Here is a 20229-nt window from a genome sequence, read left to right as displayed (position 1 = left end):
ATAAATTGGCATAATATACAATTATAGTACCAATAAGAGTATTAAAATCAATTCAAGCTGAAGTATTTATATATAAATATTATAAGGAGTATATATATTTAATACATGTTTTTATAATTTTAATCATAGAAAATGTGTATATATATATTTTAGAATTTTTTTTTTGTACTATAAACGAAAGTTTTTTTTAATAAAAATATATAGACGCATGACATATATTATATTTGGTATATATTTATAAACAAAAGTTTTTGTTTTTTATATTTTACTAACTGTAATAGTAATTGGGACCGGAAGAGAATGTAGCTACCCCTTGTTGCGGTGCCAGTCATCTATACATCTCATGTAGAGAATGTATATATATTTTGATATATATATTTTTTTTTATCTACAAACTGAACCTCGGACTTAAAAATCAAAACACTCTAAGAAGCGTTCATCAAATGAAAAATTCAATACTATTTTTCTTTTTTGGTAACCAATACTAATTGTACTTTATTTATTTATATATATTTTTAATTTTGTTAACTAAAAAGGGGTGACTATATCGTAAAGTGACTATAATAGCATTTGCCGCTAAGAAACCAATATTTATTTGAAAGAGGATAGAATGGAGATGAGATAGAGAAAATATGACAAAAAATTTGAGGAGGGGAGTTGGCCGAAATTAGTTAATTTCAACCAACTCTACTATATTCTTCCTCCCTTTCCTTCCATTCATACTGGCCACAATTCATGGGTTCTACCATAGATTAACCTCACCCTCACTAATTAAGGTCTCACATGCAAGTGCTTGCGACGTACTAAAAACTAAGATGAGTCACCAAGTAAATTGACAACCTCAAACAAGAGATTTTAGAGTTTGATTGTTGTTGCGTAAAGTATTTCTTTGGATCCTCATTAAGAATTGTGATTATTTTGTTATGAAATGCAAGTATGTACTATAGTCCTTTTTTTTTTCTTTTTTCTTTTTTTGGGGTTGGAGAGAGAGAGAGAGAGAGTCATAATACACTTTAAAAGAAAAATTAAGACTCATGAAATAAATGCTAATTATTGTTACACAAAGCTATATACATTATAGTACACATAACTTGTGAAATCGTGTTCCCACAACATGATTTTAATTATAATTATTAAATAGTGAAATCATGTTTTCAAAACACGATTTTACAATTTCAATTAAGTTCATGTTTTCAAAATATGATTTCAGCCTTTGTGTACATTGCTTTGATATAAATTTAAAGGGAAATGTTGTCTTTATCGCATAATTAAATCTGCACTCCATGCGGTTAATCTTTGGTCCACACTAAAAGCAGAATCTGACTTTTGGTGTCAACTTCATAATCCATGAATACCATTATGTGTGAACTTCTACGTAAACTTACGCAAATCAACGTAGTACTTGTGAAACCACTGTTTCATTATCTTGACTTGTTTTTTTCGCTGGTTGATCAACCACTCTGGGTCGTCCGACCTTGCAGGCACTATGTCAAGGCAATGAGACCCTGCAAAAATCAACTTTATATTAGTAAAGTTGTTCTTCAATAGAGGCAAGCAAAAGGTAATTATTTAGAAAATTTTTTGGGTCCAAAAGTTCAGTGGAGTTGTAATGATCCTAAATTAGTGTAATGATTCCGAACACGCTATTCTTTTCACGTTTTAAATGTGGACGTTTCATTTGAAATTGTGAACATAATGTTATTGCATGCGTTATTAATTAGAATGAATTACCTTCTTTTGTATACACAGCGAGTATGGTGTCTGATATGTTCTCCAATATCCTGAAATTACCGTTATATAATAATGAGATCATTGTAAGTGCAAGCTAACTAAATACTACAGATTAGATTATATATTTTTTGAAAAGTTACCCTGCACTACTATAAGGGTCACGGAGGCCATTGGAGAAGATGATGTTGCTACCAAACTTGTGGAGAACCCTTTTTATATGCTGCAATTTTACATTGAGAAACCAAAAAAAAAAAAAAATCATGTACATTATTTTTACATCACTTAGAGAGAAAGAGAGAGAGAAGCCATACGTGAACACCAAAATTAGTTGTCATCCAATGGGGCCTAGGTTCCACTCCAAATTTACTCACGCAGTAGTCCCTATATTCTTTGTAAACAAATGGTGATGCAGGAAACATGGTGTCATTCGGGCCATTCCCAATTGGTATAACCAAATCGCTGCATGTCTAAAAAGGCCAAGGGGACTTTTAATTACAATAAATTTTAGTAATTGTTGAAGCTGTGAAATTGATTAAATTAAATTTAAAAAAAAAAAAGAAAAAAAAAAAGACATTGATAAATGCGCGTGCATTACCTGCCAGTCCCAACCATCCAGTGTTTCTGATGAGAAAAAATCACCAAAATCATAGCACTTTCTATTTTCCCCGTGATAAGCAACAATTCCGGAGAAAATTCGGCCAAGAATGTCGGTTCCATTGGCTCCTCCGTCAATACCTCTGCAGATAGTAGCCACTGGATAGTCTGGAGGACTATCATATTGAGCCGCAGATGTATACAGACGAGTCCAAATCTTCTGTCTCATTAATTGTGCTCCACTTCGTGCTCCACCAATAAAACTTAGACAACTAGCCTCTCTTATTAAATGAGATAACTCTAACTTTAATGAGAGAGACTAGTTGTCTCATTTAATGAGATATCTCATTTAATGAGAAATGCTAGCTATCCAAATTTTATTGGTGGAGCATGAAGTGGAGCACAAATTGATGAGACAGAGGATTTGGACTCTATACAGACTGTTTAGGTAACCCTTTAAGTTGGCTGCCTCCTTCAATGGCCTAATGGAAAAAAAAATGTAATATGACAAATAAAGAGCAATATAATTAAAAACTATGCGTTAGTTTATTAATACAAGTATATAAGATGAAAAGTACTAACGTTTTCCTAGGAGAAACAAAAATATAATCCAATAAATCAGCAGAAATTGTAGTTCAAGGTTAACAAACAAATGGGATATGAAGACAAATGAAGAACTCAGTATTATTACCTGCAAAGTTTGAATTTCTTGCTGAGTTCGGAAAGACCATTGGGTTTAGCAGCAACTCTATCGATCTCAGACCATGACTGCTTTATGGTATTATAGCAGCTCAAACTAGCCTCCTGCAATATCCATAATACAAGCAAAGTCAACATTTTTTATTTATTTATATATAAAGATAATTTGATTGTTACGAGTAGGAAAAGGTGATTTGAATCATAGTTCTCTTTATAAAAAAGTTCAGACTATATAATATACATGTCACTAAGCTATAAGGTCCATGAATCAAAGATAAAGCCATTATAGGTAAGGAATAGTTATCACCGTGCTGCTGCACACTTTTTGCGTGATGATCATCCTATAAGCACAAGTTTTTGTGGAATGAGAAGGTAAGAGTCAAGGTTTAAATCTCTAAAATGAAGTTTTACATACATATACTTAAATTAGGTTAAAACGGGATTTCTTTCTCAAAATTTAAGGTATGGTTCAAAATATATAGAGTATAAACCATTCATTTTAACCTGGAAGTCCTTTGTAACAACAACAGGATATGAATCTTGTGGTACAAGGTCCTCGAAGTAAAGAATGGGTGCTGAAGAGGCTACTGCTCCCATTGCAATATGAGGGTACTTCAGGCGGAACCATGCCGCAAGCACTGTTGGAAAAATAAAAAAGTGAAAACATTAGGATGTGAGATTAATATATGAAGTTTAGTTTGAGTGAGGTTTACATTTCTAATCTTCATAAGAGATTTACTTCCACTATAAGATCCTCCAACCACTATAACTGGAGAGGAATCAGCTGATAAATTTTTCTTCAGGTTTATAATTATTTCTGCATAATCTGCTATAGCTTGAGCTGAATTAAAGTACCCGCGAATGGTAGCATTTTCCAATGCTTCCTCTCTTGTAAATCCATGTGGGATTGATTGTCCGTAGAAACGATGCTGCAAGAAAAATGGTCATTAAGCACAACTTTAAAATATATTTCCATGATGGGATTGCCATCAGTGAATTTGTTCCGATAAAGTAAGAAAAAAAAATGAAAGTCAATAAAGGTACAATGTTGTTATTTTTATATAATTAATAGGTCCGGTTAATTAATCATCCATTATAAGAAATTTTTTTATGAAATATTAAAAAATATGTCAAAAAAGTTAGTTAATTTTTCATTTTTTCTATAAAATGTTTCTTAAAATAGTTTATTAATAAATGTCTTAAGACCATATGTTAGTAAAGCCCATTATTTATTAATTAATTATTAACAATAATGAAAACATATAGTTAATGTAGTGAATCTAGTGATTGATACAAGAAAATATAGAAATTCCATCTCTATATATGGAAAGTCCCACATGATTTCAGCATCGTTCTTTTTCTTTTTCTTTTTTGGTTTTTTCATTTGCATATGATTCTAACTGTTATATTTTTACAAGTAATATTTTAGGAGTGGTTCTAGGCTTCTAGCAATCTTGTTAGTCTCATAGCTAGCGATTCTTTATTGTGTGTAAGTGTAACTATTTATACACACACATACAAAGCCAGCCGTATGAATCAAGTTTACTTAATTAATTAACAATATGTTTATACTCACCTCTATGTATAGCTCCAAAGCACCAAACCTTCGAACATTGTCCATCATGAATCCTATAGAACCAATATCTTCGTCCAGGGAAGACTCCTCTCCAAGATATGCAAATATGGGTGCAGCCACCTTGGCGCCACGCCAATGCTTAAAATTCACGACATATCTTTCCCGATACGTGGTGTAGCTTACAGGCTGATAGTTGAAGTGATCGAGCGTTTGGTCATAATAGAACGTTTGATAATTTTTGTTTGAGTCAGATGCAACTAGAGATGGGTTGTATACACTATTTTTTGCCCTTTTGTATCCTCGTAGTGCACCGAGCCTCGGTCTCCATGGTGGTGAAGCATAGGTGAACGTAATGAAGAACAAAAGAAGAACCAAACATGGAAGCCATAGAGCTCCCTGGAATGATCTTGGAGCTCTAATGGCCATGATACGTAGAAGAACCGCACGCAATGATTGAATGGGAAACTCGTTGTCATATTTATGAGGAAAATAACTATTTGCATGCAGCTAAATTTGAGTTGATCCCAAAATAATTGCAGGATTTTTGCATTCAAAGTGGTCGTTATCTATTATAATTAGCACATTGACTTTGTATTTTTCTAGCTATAATAGCGATTTTTTTTTTTTTTTTTTTTTTTGAGAAGGATGGATGGATGGAGAATCTAGTTCACACATGAATTTACTAAAATACTTTATTAATAAGACTAGTAAATATAAACAATAAGAATAAAATTTTCCATACCTATAGGCCTAGGAAAATTATATTCTTAATGCCTAATTCACCATCTTATTCGAATTAAATCATAAAAATAACAACCTCCCTATGAGGCCAACTTATTATTTTTCACGAATTAACTACAATTTAGATGTCTTTATTCTTAATGAAGTATTATAAAAATTAACTTGATGTGATTATCATTACAGTTTGAGATGCTATGGCTATTCTCAAGTCATTTTGATATTCACCACTTCAAATGACATCATAAAGTTAAACTAAATGTTATATTGATCATGTCAATTAAAATAAATCATAAAATGATATTTAAAGACAAGTATAAGAAACTGTAAATACACTAAAAAATATCATAAATTTTAACTATGTAATGATCAAATTTTCTTATATAGTCAAAAACTTTATAAAATCACTGCACACTTATGTAAGTCAGACAATATAAGTTTTGCTAGCCCAAATCATGTTTTATTTCTATCAAAAAAACATAATAATCTATATGCAAATTTATCATGGAAGATGTCCACTTTCATGATAAGCTTAAATTTGAAAAACCAAACATGATCCCATAGAAACATTCGGCCAATGCCAAATGCAAAAGGAATAATTTTCCATAGATAGTCGCCTATATTCAAAAACTATCCCATATTAAAGCCATCCAGCCCAAACTATTTCAACGATAAGCTTCAACACTATATGCTATGATCCATACATGAGATACATGGCATAAAACTTAACATTATTCCAAGCCTCTTAAAACTGGGTTTGTTGACATTGGTTAAAAGATAGATTTTGATGGATTAGTTAATTTAGCGAAAGGTCCAGGTACAAAAGAATATGCAATCAAATACTTTATCCTTAAATCCATATATGCATTAGAAATTTAGCCAAATCATAGAAAAAACCTATTTATGAAAAATTACAAACAACATAGCATGAAGGAGGCTCTGATACAAAATGTAAGATTAATTTATAGTTCGGAATAAAATAAACATAACTCCAGCCATAATTGTTTAAATGATTGGAGAAAAGAAGAATCACCATATGATGATAGTGTATATATAAAGGTCTTCTAGTTTATGACTTTACCTCACATATATCATTTTGATGGAAACACATTTATATATATTAGGGGTGTGCGCGGTTCGGTAGGGTGGTTTTTTTCCAAATTTATTACCGAACCGATAAAGATTGGTTTTTTCATAATTGGAACGATGCAACTGCCTAAGGTTGGTTTTCCGACCTTTTGCAGTCGGTTTAGTCGGTTTGGTCGGTTTGAAATATTAAAAAAAAAATTGCTTTTTTAATATTAAAAAATTGGGCTTTCAAGCCCAATATCAGTATATCAACCAGTTCAAGATTTCAAGTAAATTCAAACAGTTTTTTTTATTTATTTAGCAAGCCATCTTTGCAAAAAATCTGTGCAAAACCTTGCAAAAAATTTGTTCAACATAAAAAAAAAAAAAAAAAAAAAAAAAAAAAAAAAAAAAAAAACCTGTTCAACAAATCTGTTCACATAAAAAAAATTTGTTCTACAAATCTTTTCACATAAAAAAAATATTCAACATATAAAAAAAATATGTTCACCCAAATAGTAATGATCCAAACTATCCAAATTTTTTCATTTCATTCACCATGCGAAAATATTTTGAAATTGCCTTAATAAGAGTTCAACTCCCAAAATACTATCATATAGCATATAATAATATCATTAGGTCATGTGTGTGTAGTGTCAATAACAATAAGATTAATGTATCCACTTAATAATGTATTACAAAACCATTTGTCACTGTCCACAAATGCCAAAAGAAAATATACAAATTAAATTAGATTTAGGCAAAAGAATGGTAATTGTTGTATCTCCAATGATAATCCCACCCATGAATACCTAAATAACTACATTAGTGAAAAGTCCACTACAATAACATGTACAAATATAATTAGCATATAGGCAAAAAAATGCTAATTCTTGTAAGTCCTTTGTCTAGTAAGTTTGCACTATACATCATTCTAGAACTCCTACAAAATACTAAACAAAACAAATAAACAGTGTTAATAACAATAAAAGTTTATGAACAATAAAATAGTTATAATAACACAAATGAATGATAATAGCAGTATACTTACATAATACTAACTACTAACTAACTCCAAGCAAAGAGTAGCACATCACTCATCATCATCCATCATGACGGTGCTTGGATCCTCCTTTATAGGCATTGGACAAACCATACAATTTCCACAATCCATTCAAAATAAAAGACTTTAAGCATTGAGCAAATAAATAAACAATTGATATATACAACAAACAAAATGAATATATATATATATATATGTATTTTTTTTTTTTACCAATGTCAATCTAAAACCATCCATATCCTCCACATTATCCATGCATCCTAAACTTTAGTGGTCTTTTTCTCTTTGCATCCTTCTACCAATTTTAGGTACAAATAAGGGCTTCAACTTATTAGGAGATAGGAACTAAGAACGAATCTAAAACACCCCCCTGTATAAAAGCAGATCAGATGCAACTTAGAGACAGAATAGCCAACACATCAGGGCAATTTAGGAAAGGACTCGATATCTAAAGAATTCATTTTCCACTACATCAAGGTGTCAAAATCTTCCCATCAAGGTCCTCAGAAGATTCCAACAAATACCTATCTAACTCAAATTTGTTTTCCACACTTCCTTGTCTGCCAAGTGTTGCTTAAATTATTATTATAACTTTTAATGGATCAGCATTGAAGATTACCAACACTTGACTGAGTCCCTAGACAATGAAGCACCACTACCACTAGAACTAAAGCTCCATTTTGACCCACTCTCACCACATACAACCTCTTCAATGCATCTGAACCTTATAGTTCATCACATCCCCCTTGTCCTTTCCATACCACTCCCTAAACCAAAACTTTACATACTTCAATCTATATCTTGGGTCAAGAATAACAGCAACAAAAAGTATCAATTATATTATTTATACTTCCCCAATATTATCATATATTTTTTTTTCATCTCTACCGCCATATCTTCAAAAGTGGATCCCCATTAACACTACACAATTGTTGCAATTAATCTTCAATGCTAATTAGCTCATGGAAGTATGTATTAGAAGTGACAAACAAGGACCCAAAAAATCTAAGTGTGCCTCATAAAATATGCAAGAAATTTCACATAAGTCTTGACATTTTCCCAATCAAGATAGTTAGGAGGACAATGGCTTTTTCCCATTCCATCCGCTTCACAAAAATAAAGTTTATAATGCCCATCCTCCTTTCCAACCTATCAAATGCTCTCACAAATTTCAAAGCACAATCTAAATAAGATAAGTGGAATTCCACTTTGTTGGCACATCAAGGGACAACAAACATTTGCTTTCTTTTTTTCATTTTCAACACATTCTTGAAACTTTCAAACATGCGGGAGAGCTCTCACATATCGAATGCATTCCAAACTTTGGCAATTGATTCATGAATGGATTCAACCCACTTTGCACTATCAAATTCAAGATATGCACAAACAACACATATGCATGAACTCACCACCCAATATGTACTATCTCTTTCTTTTGTTTTCTTCTTCCATAATCAATTGCCACTCATTAGAACTAGCATTGTTCGCGGTAATTGTAAACAATGGTCTATACCTTACTTCAACAAACATGACTCAACCGCTTTACCTATGGTGTCCCTTTGTGATTAGATATAGGCAAAAGTTCAAGATTTTCTTTTGGTAAGTCCATCCCATCAATGAAGTGTGCAGTGCTACCATGTAGCTCAAGTTTTGTATGGATGTCCAAGTATCCGTTGTCACACAAACCCGTTGCCCAACAAAAGCTTCTCAAAACATCCACCTCACTAGAATAAATCTTCATACAAGCCCTTGCAATGGTAGTGCGATGGGGAATAGGAAATCTAGACTCAACTATTTCCATAAATTCTTGAAAGCCTAGAGCTCCACAAATTTAAAGGAATTCATCAATGACAATCATCCTTGCCAATGCCAACCTTATCCTCTCTTCACTATAATTTGCAACCACTAACACATTTGAACCACTTTTCCTTTCTCTTTAGCTTGGAAAGACAAATTTTTTGCTTATCATCACAGGAAAAGCGCCACTTCTTACACACCTTCATGTGTTGCAACATGCCCAAGTACTTTTTTCTTACCGTGACATTTATATTGATTTTTACAAACTTGCACTGAGACTAGGATTATTGAGATCAAAACCCGCCATCTTAATGAAGTGCTGCCATACTATAGATGGGTCCTTACCACCTTATTTAGGTGATAATGGGAGAAGTGATGCACCAAGTCCAATTGGTGTTTAGGTTTAGGTGGCTAGGGTTAGCACTACTAGGACTAGGAGGAGGTGGGTTAGGGTCCCCAAGTGCATCAAATCCAGGTGGAGCATCGACATCCATGTAATAAAAAAATTTCCAACCAACAAAAAAACAAAGTTTCACAACAATATCTAAATATAATTAATCATTTAGTTACAACAATAACAAACTAACAAATTAACAATCATTGTCATTACTCAACAATTCATGTCATTAATATTAACAAGGGATTTATTATATTGTTCCCAATATAAATATAAAATAAAAGCTAATTTATATATATATATATATATATAAACTTAAGCAGTTGTTACTAAGTACTAAAAATTTCAAATCAAAATGCTGAATATAGTGAGTGATTAGTGATTACCTCTCCGTGAATGATTGAAAGTGTGAACTCTCTTAATCTCTGTCTCCCTCAAAAATTAAAATGCTGAAAGAGAAAAAAAAAAAAAAAAGGTTAGCATTAGTAGACTAAAGTTACTACTTACTATAAACTTACTAAAGTAAAACCAAGACAAATGACATAGTTAAGACATAGTTTATAGTTTATACTGTTACAATAAACTTACTAAAGTAACAACAAGACTAATGACATGTTATTTTTATTATATTATTTTTTGGGGGCTAACCGGATACTTATTAGACTATATAATATAATAGTCTTTCCAGCAGTTTACAGTCCACTATTAAAGTTTTATATAAAAATCTATAAATCACAACCTTAATCACAACAAACTAATCCAACACTATCACCTTATAGTTAATATTATATTATTATATATGTAAGCATGTATATATAATATTATATATGTAAGCAGCTACAAACAGTCAACCTTAATAGTTAATACTTAATACTTAATATTATATATGTAAGTATTCAACCTTAATATAATATTATATTTATATATGTAAGCATAAGCAGCTACAGTAAGGCTGGACAACCTTAATAGCATCCAACCTTAATATATGTAAGCACTAGCACCAACCTTACTTGTCCAGCATTTTTGGGTTGTAAGCACTAAGCAGCTACAAGGTCTCACATGAGCTACTTGGAGTTGGACTCCCCCCCCCCCCCCCCCCCNAAGGATGGATGGATGGAGAATCTAGTTAGTAGTTACCCCTTATTGTGATGTCAGTCATCTAGACGTTAGTGACAAACATTTTTTTTAGGGTAAAATATCATTTTCGTCCCTAAACTATCACAAAAGTTCGTTTTTCGTCCCTAAACTTTCAAAAGTTCGTTTTTCGTCCCTGAACTATCACAAAAGTTCGTTTTTCGTCCCTAAACTTTCAAAAGTTCTATTTTCATCCCTAAACTTTTCCAAACGTATTGATTTTCATCCCTCCGTCTGACGGAGTGCTGACGTGGCTTTGACAGTGTGCTGATGTGAGAGGGACGAAAATCAATACATTTGGAAAAGTTTAGGGACGAAAATAGAACTTTTGAAAGTTTAGGGACGAAAAACGAACTTTTGTGATAGTTCAGGGACGAAAAACGAATTTTTGAAAGTTTAGGGACGAAAAACGAACTTTTGTGATAGTTTAGGGACGAAAATGATATTTTACCCTTTTTTTATTACTATGGTATTTGATATTGCATCGTTTTTTGATTTTTTTTTTTTTAAATTTTATATTTAAAAACCGAGCCTCCAACTTAAAATTTAAAAACACTCTAAGAGCAACCGCATCAAATGGTGCATAATTTCAGTCTATTTTACAAGAAAAAACAAACTTTTTTTATTTTACACACTCATTTTTACAAAACACTTATTATACACTCTATTTTATATAAATAATTTTTTTTTTATTCTACTTTCCCCTAACCCTCAAACTCTCTGCCTCTCTCTTTTCCCTAACCCTCAAACTTTATACCCCTCACTTTCCCCTAACCTACAAAGTCTCTGCCTCTCTCTCATCCCTCAAAGTCTCTGCATCTTTTTTTTTTTTTTTTTGACTGTTCGAAAGTTGTAAGGAAGAGAGAAGATGAGAGATGATGATGGATGATTGATGAAGAACCCCCCCCAAACAAAATAGAAAGACACAAACACAGTCACACAAGCTTACTCAAACAAACACAGTCACACAAGCTTGCTTAGTAAGTCTTGGGCCAAACTTAATCAAACATTCAAAGTTTTAAACCAACTTAAACACTTAGTCATTCATGCTTTCAGCTTTCCCAAACAAATGAAAAGGAGAAAATAGTAAAACATGAAGACAAACAAAACTGAAAACACGAAGAAGCTTACCGTTGTTCTGCGTTAGGAGAGAGCGAGAGAGAGAGTTAAAAGATACTGATAGCAAAATATGAACTTATATACCCCTGAGAATTTGAAAACCTAGCATAAAATGCACCCTTTTGCTTTTTATTTTATTTTATTTTATTTTATTTATTTATTTTTATTTATTTTTTATTAACATCCATACATACAACGTCGTTTTATCAGCTTCATAAAAAAAGAAAAGAAAAAAAAGAACGACAGATCTTGTATCGATTTGGTTCGGCCACAATCTCGGTTTGGAGTTGCAGTTTTGATGGGAGCACCGCATTGGTGTCGGAGCGAGATTCTTCATCCGATCGCTGGCCTCGGCTCAGTCAGTCGGTGTTAGAGGTGGTACGGTTAGGTTGGTGCCGGTCAGTTGGGTTGGCTCTGGTATTAGTCTGCTCACCCCTAATATATATAGGCTAGACTAGGGACCCTTTTAGATGAAAATTTTCATAACTCTCCTTCCATCAAGGAGCTTAAAAATTGTAATTTTATGGTGTTTTATTAACCAAAAAGGTTATACCAATTGAGAGTTACTAAAGGATGTTACACCTAACATGTAACTTTCACAAATAGGAAACTTAAGATATGAAATAAGAAACTTAAGACATGAGTTTCATCTTCACTTAAACGTGGGCCACGTAAAATTCTCTTTAAGGAGATATAATCCTACATATATACCATATGATTTTGTATTTCGGAGCATTCTTCTTAATGACCTGATCAAACAAAGGAAGGTTAGTATTTTCATCACGATAAATATGTGTTTGGTTGAACTTATTTTACTTCAAAAATAATTTCTACCTAAATGCTTTAAAAATAAAATTGCACATAAATCTAATAAGTTGGAGAATAAGTTCATCCAAACAGGTTATTACCATATAAAATAATATATATATATATATTAATAGTTTAAATAAGGAGATAAAAAAATAACATGAATGATTATTATGTATCATCTATACTAGGGATCCTCATTTTTTTGGTTTAAAAATGTCCTTACACCCTTATGAGTGGGAGAAATACAACTCTAACTCCCACTAAAACATTGCCTAAAAAAATAGGCTACTATCCTCTTGATTTTCAAATTACTTTATTTACTTATAAATTAGATTCTCAAAATAAAAATTATATATATAAAACGAAAACACAAGTTTTTTTTATCCTACAAAATAAATATGTAATATTTGTTCAATTTTTTAAACTAACCTCATGACACTCCTGGTTGTATTATTAGTTCTAAATGTGTAATATAATGAGAAAATATGCAAACCTTAAATTAGAATGAATGAAAAATTATGACACTATAAAAATTAATCACCATAACCTAATTGAGTGGGAGAAAAAGAATCATCTTCAGATAAAATATTAAAACTGAACTAATGCAAGCAACGGTGTCGTGGTGTAGTTGGTTATCACGTCAGTCTAACACACTGAAGGTCTCCGGTTCGAACCCGGGCGACGCCAATAAATTATTATTTATAATTAAATATTTTTTTTTTCTTTAAAAATTTTTTGTTGCAAAGTGGACTAACTGTAAAGAAGGATAACGTGTCGTATACGAGGTGGCAGGGAGGAATTTGTTATTACCCGAGTAAGGTTCGTTTTGTTGTCATTTTGGATAGTTTTATACTGACTTTGTCTTGTCTTCTTCTGTTGAGCCTTTTTGAGATTGCCTGTAAAAACTAAAATCAAATATCATTTCTCCACTTTCCTCACTCCTCATCAGTCATCACTCATTCATTGCTTGCTCTCTTCTTTTGCTTGACTTTCAGTTCTCTCACTGCTACTCATTGGTGCGTGCAACAATTCACAACAAATCAGATTTGCAAAAATGGAAGCGGACAGCAATGGAGAAAATGGGATAAAAATGAGGATTAGTAGGAGGAGTAGGAGGAGGAGCAAACAGAAAGAGAGGGACGAGGTAGGTGAGTTACTGAAGAAATCATGGTACCATCTCCGGCTTTCTGTGAGACACCCCAGTCGGGTTCCCACTTGGGACGCCATCGTGCTCACCGCCGCTAGCCCCGAGCAAGCCCGCCTCTACGACTGGCAGCTCAACCGCGCCAAGCGCATGGGCCGTATCTCCCCTTCCACTCTCACCCTCTCCGTCCCTGACCCCCATGGCCACCGGATCGGCTCCGGCGCCGCCACTCTCAACGCCATTCACGCCCTCGCTGCCCATTACAACGACGAGGTCCGTCTCTACACTTTTTGATCATGTGTGTGATTACTTCCTTTTGAGATCCATTTCATTTTTATGATTGGCAAAATTTTAGTTACCTACCGCATTAGGCGTCTATTAGGTTTATATAATCAATTACAAGGAACCCAATTGTGTTCGTACAGTGTAAACGTGGCTAGCGCTTAAATTATTCATTCTCCATGATGACAGGATTATGATTAAAAAATGTTGTGGGCATTTATATGTTTTGCAATTCACTTTGTCTTGGGAATTATGGGGGTTTATTTGTTTTATTCCACAATCTTGGGACTAAGGCTTGGTTGTTTTTGTTGTTCATGCTGCCGCGTTACTTAAAGAGTTCAAAAGTTTCTTTTGGTTAGGTATCTCTGTTGTCATTTGGTAAATCATTTCAATTACTGTCTTTGATAAGATGCTTATGTCTACAGGTGGCAACCACAGAAAATAATAACAGTTCTGGATATTCAATGCAACATCAGAATTCCAACAACGATGTCCCTCTCACGCCAATGGTTAGCTTCATGGCCAAAAAGCATATACTATTGCTTCATGCTGGAGGTGATTCTAAAAGAGTCCCTTGGGCAAATCCTATGGGAAAAGTTTTCCTGCCACTTCCATATTTGGCAGCAGATGACCCTGATGGCCCAGTTCCACTGCTCTTTGACCATATTCTTGCCATTGCTTCTTGTGCAAGACAAGCATTTAAAAATGAAGGTTGTTTGTCCTGTCTTTTACATTTGAGTAAAAGTTTCACTACCTTGTGACCACAAAATCTATTACTTAAAGTTGGCTTTCCTTTTCCTTAAAAAAAAAGTTGGATCTCCTATGCGTAAAAATCTTAACAATGTATCCTGTGTATTTGTATGTCTATTGTCAATACAATTGATATATGTATCTTGACGTGAATAGTTCTGTGAACCACTCTCATATTATTGATGAAGTTATAGTGTCGATTATTATTTACAGTATCTTTATCTTTGCCTAATTGATTGAACACTTGTTACTTATTGAAAAAGAACATTGTGTACATGCTCAGAGTGTTGTTTGCTGTCACAAATTTCATCACTTGCTGTATTGCGGGTGTTTACCAATGGGACAATTTTCACCTTTGCAGGCGGTCTATTTATTATGACTGGAGACGTTCTTCCTTGTTTCGATGCCTCCACCATGGTACTTCCAGAGGACACATCCTGCATCATCACTGTTCCAATCACGCTAGATATTGCTTCTAACCATGGTGTTATTGTGGCATCTCAAAGCGGGATTACAACTAAGAATTTTTCAGTCAGTCTAGTTGATAATCTATTACAGAAACCCAGTGTAGATGAGCTTGTTGAGAATAAGGCTATTCTAGATGATGGCAGATCACTACTCGACACAGGAATTATAGCAGTTAGAGGTCAAGCCTGGGTGGAGCTGGTTAAGCTTTCATGTTCCTGCCGACCAATGATTTTGGAGCTTCTGAAGAGCAGAAAAGAGGCAAGCACTGATATTCGGTCATTAAAATGATTTATAATTTTTATAATTTTACAGTTTTAACCATTTTTTTTTTTTTTTTTTTTTTTAAAAATTTTTATAGTTTTACCAGGAAAAAGAAAGAGAAAAGTTTCACTATGAGTATCTTCTTTTCTTCTTAGGGAAAATAGAATAGAAAAAAGGAACTCTTGATTTAAATTTGTTTGTGATATATCTTTGTGTAAAATAATTTTTGAGTGCTTGCAGGATGTGTGCCCAGTCTGGTATGGAATCTAGTAATGACTAGTAAAAATTTATGAATAGAGAGTAAACCAGATACCTTGATTCATTCTTGTATTACTGACTATTAAACACAATTTGTCCAGTTTCACAGGAGCGAAGAAAATGGTTTATTATTATTGATAAGTATTTTGGTTTATTATTTTTCATAATAATAAACTAATTTGTTTTCATTTTATAGGCAAGGTCCTCTTCGATCTCCCTTGCTTTGGATAATCATTCTAGCATTATATACATCTTATTTTTTAGTCATCTCTTGGCCTTTAATTGTCATCATTTCCTTATTCTTAATTATATTTTTTTAAACTGTATTTTTTAATTATATTCTTAATTGTAGGAGTAACTTCTAACTTCCTCTTGTATTATCCTTTACTTTTTTTTTTTTGGAGAATCGTATTATCCTTTACTTGTGTCTGTAATGGATACGTGTTGAATATGCTTCTAATTTAGCGCAGCATTGACATATTTTACTCTAATAGAAATTCCTTGTATTTTCTACAGATGAGTTTATATGAAGATCTGGTAGCAGCTTGGGTACCTGCAAAACATGAGTGGTTGCAAAAGCGCCCCTTGGGTGAAGAACTGGTCAGCAGATTGGGAAAACAGAAGATGTTCAGCTACTGTGCTTGTATGTTAAACATTGCTGCAAGTATTTGAATCTTATTATTGTTTTCACTATTGTTACTAAATAATGTTGATATGATTGCTGTATTGTTTTTGTCCTTCGAATATTTTTTCACCACAGATGATTTGTCGTTCCTACATTTTGGAACTTCAAGTGAAGTTTTGGATCACTTAAGTGGGGTTGGTTCGGGACTTGTTGGCCGAAGACACTTGTGTTCCATCCCAGCAACAACTGTATCCGACATTGCAGCATCTGCTGTTGTTCTGTCGAGCAAAATTGCACCTGGGGTGTCAGTTGGTGAAGATTCTCTTATATATGATTCATCCATTTCTAATGGAATACAAATTGGTTCCCAATCTATAGTTGTTGGTATCAATGTTCCAGGAGACAAAGGTGGTTTAGTAGAAGATTCATTTAGGTTCATGCTTCCTGATCGCCATTGTCTTTGGGAGGTTCCTCTAGTAGGATGCACTGACAGAGTTATTGTGTATTGTGGCCTCCATGATAACCCAAAAAATTCACTTTCTAGGAATGGGACTTTTTGTGGAAAGCCCTGGAAAAAGGTTTTGCTTGATCTAGGCATTCAGGAATCTGATCTGTGGAGCTCAACAGTTTTTCAGGACAGATGCTTATGGAATGCAAAAATATTCCCTGTTCTTCCTTACTTTGAGATGCTTACTATGGCAACATGGTTGATGGGCTTGAGTGACCAGAAAACCAACTACTTGCTTCCCTTGTGGAAAAATGCAAGCCGTTTCAGTTTGGAGGAATTGCATAGATCAATCGATTTCACAAGAATGTGTATAGGCTCCAGTAACCATCAAGCAGATCTAGCAGCTGGAATTGCTAAAGCATGCATTCATTATGGCATGCTTGGACGCAATCTCTCTCAATTGTGTGAAGAAATTCTTCAAATGGAAGTTTCAGGTGTTGAAATATGTAAGGACTTCCTGGATCTGTGCCCCAAACTTCAGGAGCAGAATTCTAAGATTCTTCCAAGAAGTCGGGCATACCAGGTGCAAGTTGATCTGCTTCGAGCATGCAGTGATGAAGCAACAGCAAGTGAGTTGGAGCACAAAGTCTGGGCTGCAGTTGCTGATGAAACAGCTTCAGCTGTAAGATATGGCTTTAAAGGTAGCTTTTCTTGAACGGCTGCAGTTGCATAGAGTAGCCTTTCGTATTTGTATGTGTATATATATATATATATATATCTCATTCTTACTTATCAAAAAAAAAAAAGGTAGCTTTTTATACATTCCTAAATTATATCTTGAAAGTTCTGAAGAAACTTTTCTTTACTTCTATTGTCTTTCATTTCTAATTAATTGTTTTGGATCTATCAATATACTAGTTAATTTATAATTTTACCATTCTGTTCAAGCTCTAATGTTTGCTCTTTGACTTTTATAAGGGCTAGTGATTTACACACCTTTTTGTTATGTGATCTGTAGAACATCTCTTGGAGTCCCCTGCCAATACGTCCACCCCAGCATTTCAGAAAAACAAGTTTGATAACTGCGTAGGTCAATTTTTCCACCCTAGAATGGTCAAGGTCGAATTGCCTGTTCGTGTAGATTTTGTGGGGGGTTGGAGTGATACTCCTCCATGGAGCTTAGAGCGTGCTGGTTGTGTTCTGAATATGGCAATTAGTCTGGATGGTTCTCTTCCCATTGGCACCATCATACAGACGAAAGAAACAGCTGGAGTATTGATTAACGATGATGCTGGAAACCAGCTACATGTCGAAGATCTTACCTCTATTGCAAGTCCATTTGACAGCAATGATCCATTTCGGCTTGTCAAATCTGCATTGCTTGTGACTGGCATAATTCATGATAACATTCTTGTGTCCATGGGTTTGCATATCAGGACATGGGCCAATGTCCCTCGTGGTAGTGGCTTGGGGACTTCTAGCATCTTGGCTGCTGCTGTTGTGAAAGGACTTCTCCAGATAACTGATGGAGATGAAAGTAATGAAAATGTTGCCAGACTTGTTTTAGTATTAGAACAGTTAATGGGAGCAGGAGGTGGCTGGCAGGATCAAATTGGAGGTCTGTATCCTGGAATAAAATATACTGCAAGTTTTCCTGGAATTCCGTTGCAACTTCAAGTCATTCCCCTCCTTGCTTCTCCTCAATTGATTCTAGAGTTGCAGCAACGCTTGCTTGTGGTATTTACTGGTCAAGTACGTGTCTATCCACTCAGATCTCATTCCTAGAGAATATGCCTTTCAAGTATATTTGGTTATATAACTGTATATTTGAACTGTTGCTGTGCTTTTTATATGCTGGTTAAGTACTGTGTATCAAGGTTGGCTTTCTTCACACATTTGATTAAAAATTGTTGACATCCAACATTTTGAGTCATGAATCCACCAGCTGAGCTTTTCACTCTGGTTCTCCCTTTTTTCGCATTTCTGTTAGATATTGGATAGGTCCTCGAATGGTCATCAGGCTAACAAGTGCAACCAGGATTTTGATCAGTGTTTCTTAAGTTGATATGCATGATTGGAGCCTAAATGAGTCGCATTGAAGCTTATTGCTTACTGCATTTCGGATTGCATTAATATCTCACCCTTCCCTTGAAGAATGAATCGTAACTGTGATTTATCTTCCTACAGAGACTTGTGTGGGAAATTAATAGATGCATTTCCTCATCTTCTTTTTATTTATATATTTATTTATATTATGTTTTTTGTAATATAAATATCATCCACTTTGTTATTTTATAATATTTTACTGCCGAATTGGTAATTAAAAATTAGGAACAAAAGCCTGACTCCTAGATTGCAGCTCTCTACAAAGAAAAATCCTTCTTTGTATTGGGTCCATATTAAGATTTTTAATAACTGGATTATATACTGCAAACGCTGTGCAGGTTCGACTTGCAAACCAAGTTCTGCTAAAAGTGGTAACTAGATATCTTCAACGAGATAACCTTCTTATATCTAGCATCAAGCGTCTCACTGAATTGGCAAAGATTGGGAGGGAAGCTTTAATGAACTGTGACATTGACGAGTTAGGGGAAATAATGTTGGAGGCTTGGAGGTTGCATCAGGAACTTGACCCTTTCTGCAGCAATGAGTTTGTTGACAGGCTCTTTTCATTTGCCGACCCTTACTGCAGTGGCTACAAGCTTGTGGGTGCTGGTGGCGGGGGTTTTGCATTGATACTTGCCAAGGATGCTGACTGTGCCAAGGAACTGAGGCAATCATTAGAAGCGGATTCAAGTTTCGATGTGAAAATCTACGATTGGAATGTCTTTTTGGAATAGTAATTGTGAAGAGGTTATTAAAAGGTAGCTTATAATATTATTATCATGATTTTTTTTTTTAAAGATATGATGATTATTTATTCTTTACTGGAGATTAAGATTCTTGTTCAAATTGATGAGGTGTCATTATGTAAATTCTGTAAGATGAAAGACCAGAAATATATTACAAAATGGAAGTACCAATGTACCATTACCACTTATGCTCAATAAATTACAGCAGTATAGTTAATTGTCTCAATTTTATTTTGGTCAAACTTCTTCTTAGAATCCATCTTCATACATACCCATATGGATCTTGGCTATTAATTCAAGGTGCAGACATTAAAGTTGTGAGTTAAAAGGCCAATACAAGTAGTCTGATGATGTACAAAAGTCGGAATTGAGGGATCACTCTTATTTTTGGGGTCATAAGGCTTTGGTGAAATTA

The 20229-nt window shown here is 33.9% G+C and overlaps 2 protein-coding genes and 1 non-coding gene across 3 annotated transcripts; 2 read left to right on the top strand and 1 right to left on the bottom strand.

Annotated features, from left to right (window-relative positions):
• Window positions 1-1012: 1012 nt before the first annotated feature.
• Window positions 1013-5071, bottom strand: LOC112025573 (uncharacterized). Its single transcript, XM_065760443.1, has 10 exons — window positions 4601-5071; window positions 3764-3953; window positions 3529-3662; window positions 3017-3129; window positions 2767-2807; window positions 2327-2532; window positions 2043-2198; window positions 1872-1951; window positions 1732-1781; window positions 1013-1505 (listed from the first exon to the last, which is right to left on the bottom strand). The coding sequence occupies exons 1-10, from the start codon at window positions 5024-5026 to the stop codon at window positions 1372-1374; spliced, it is 1530 nt and encodes a 509-aa protein (XP_065616515.1). The 5' UTR covers window positions 5027-5071; the 3' UTR covers window positions 1013-1371.
• Window positions 5072-13339: 8268 nt separating this feature from the next.
• Window positions 13340-13413, top strand: TRNAV-AAC (transfer RNA valine (anticodon AAC)). The gene has a single exon. It is a non-coding gene; the product is annotated as a tRNA-Val (tRNA).
• A 148-nt stretch (window positions 13414-13561) lies between these two features.
• On the top strand, window positions 13562-20040 carry LOC111983257 (bifunctional fucokinase/fucose pyrophosphorylase). Its single transcript, XM_024014927.2, has 7 exons — window positions 13562-14143; window positions 14578-14863; window positions 15264-15628; window positions 16406-16532; window positions 16650-17663; window positions 17981-18714; window positions 19407-20040. The coding sequence occupies exons 1-7, from the start codon at window positions 13781-13783 to the stop codon at window positions 19800-19802; spliced, it is 3285 nt and encodes a 1094-aa protein (XP_023870695.1). The 5' UTR covers window positions 13562-13780; the 3' UTR covers window positions 19803-20040.
• The last annotated feature ends 189 nt before the right edge of the window (window positions 20041-20229 follow it).

Source organism: Quercus suber, unplaced genomic scaffold (assembly GCF_002906115.3).
Source record: "Quercus suber isolate HL8 unplaced genomic scaffold, Cork oak 2.0 scaffold_368, whole genome shotgun sequence".
In the NCBI taxonomy this organism is placed as follows: Eukaryota; Viridiplantae; Streptophyta; class Magnoliopsida; order Fagales; family Fagaceae; genus Quercus; species Quercus suber.
Note: the sequence above shows the minus strand (reverse complement) of the source record. Positions and strands in the feature narration are given on the sequence as shown.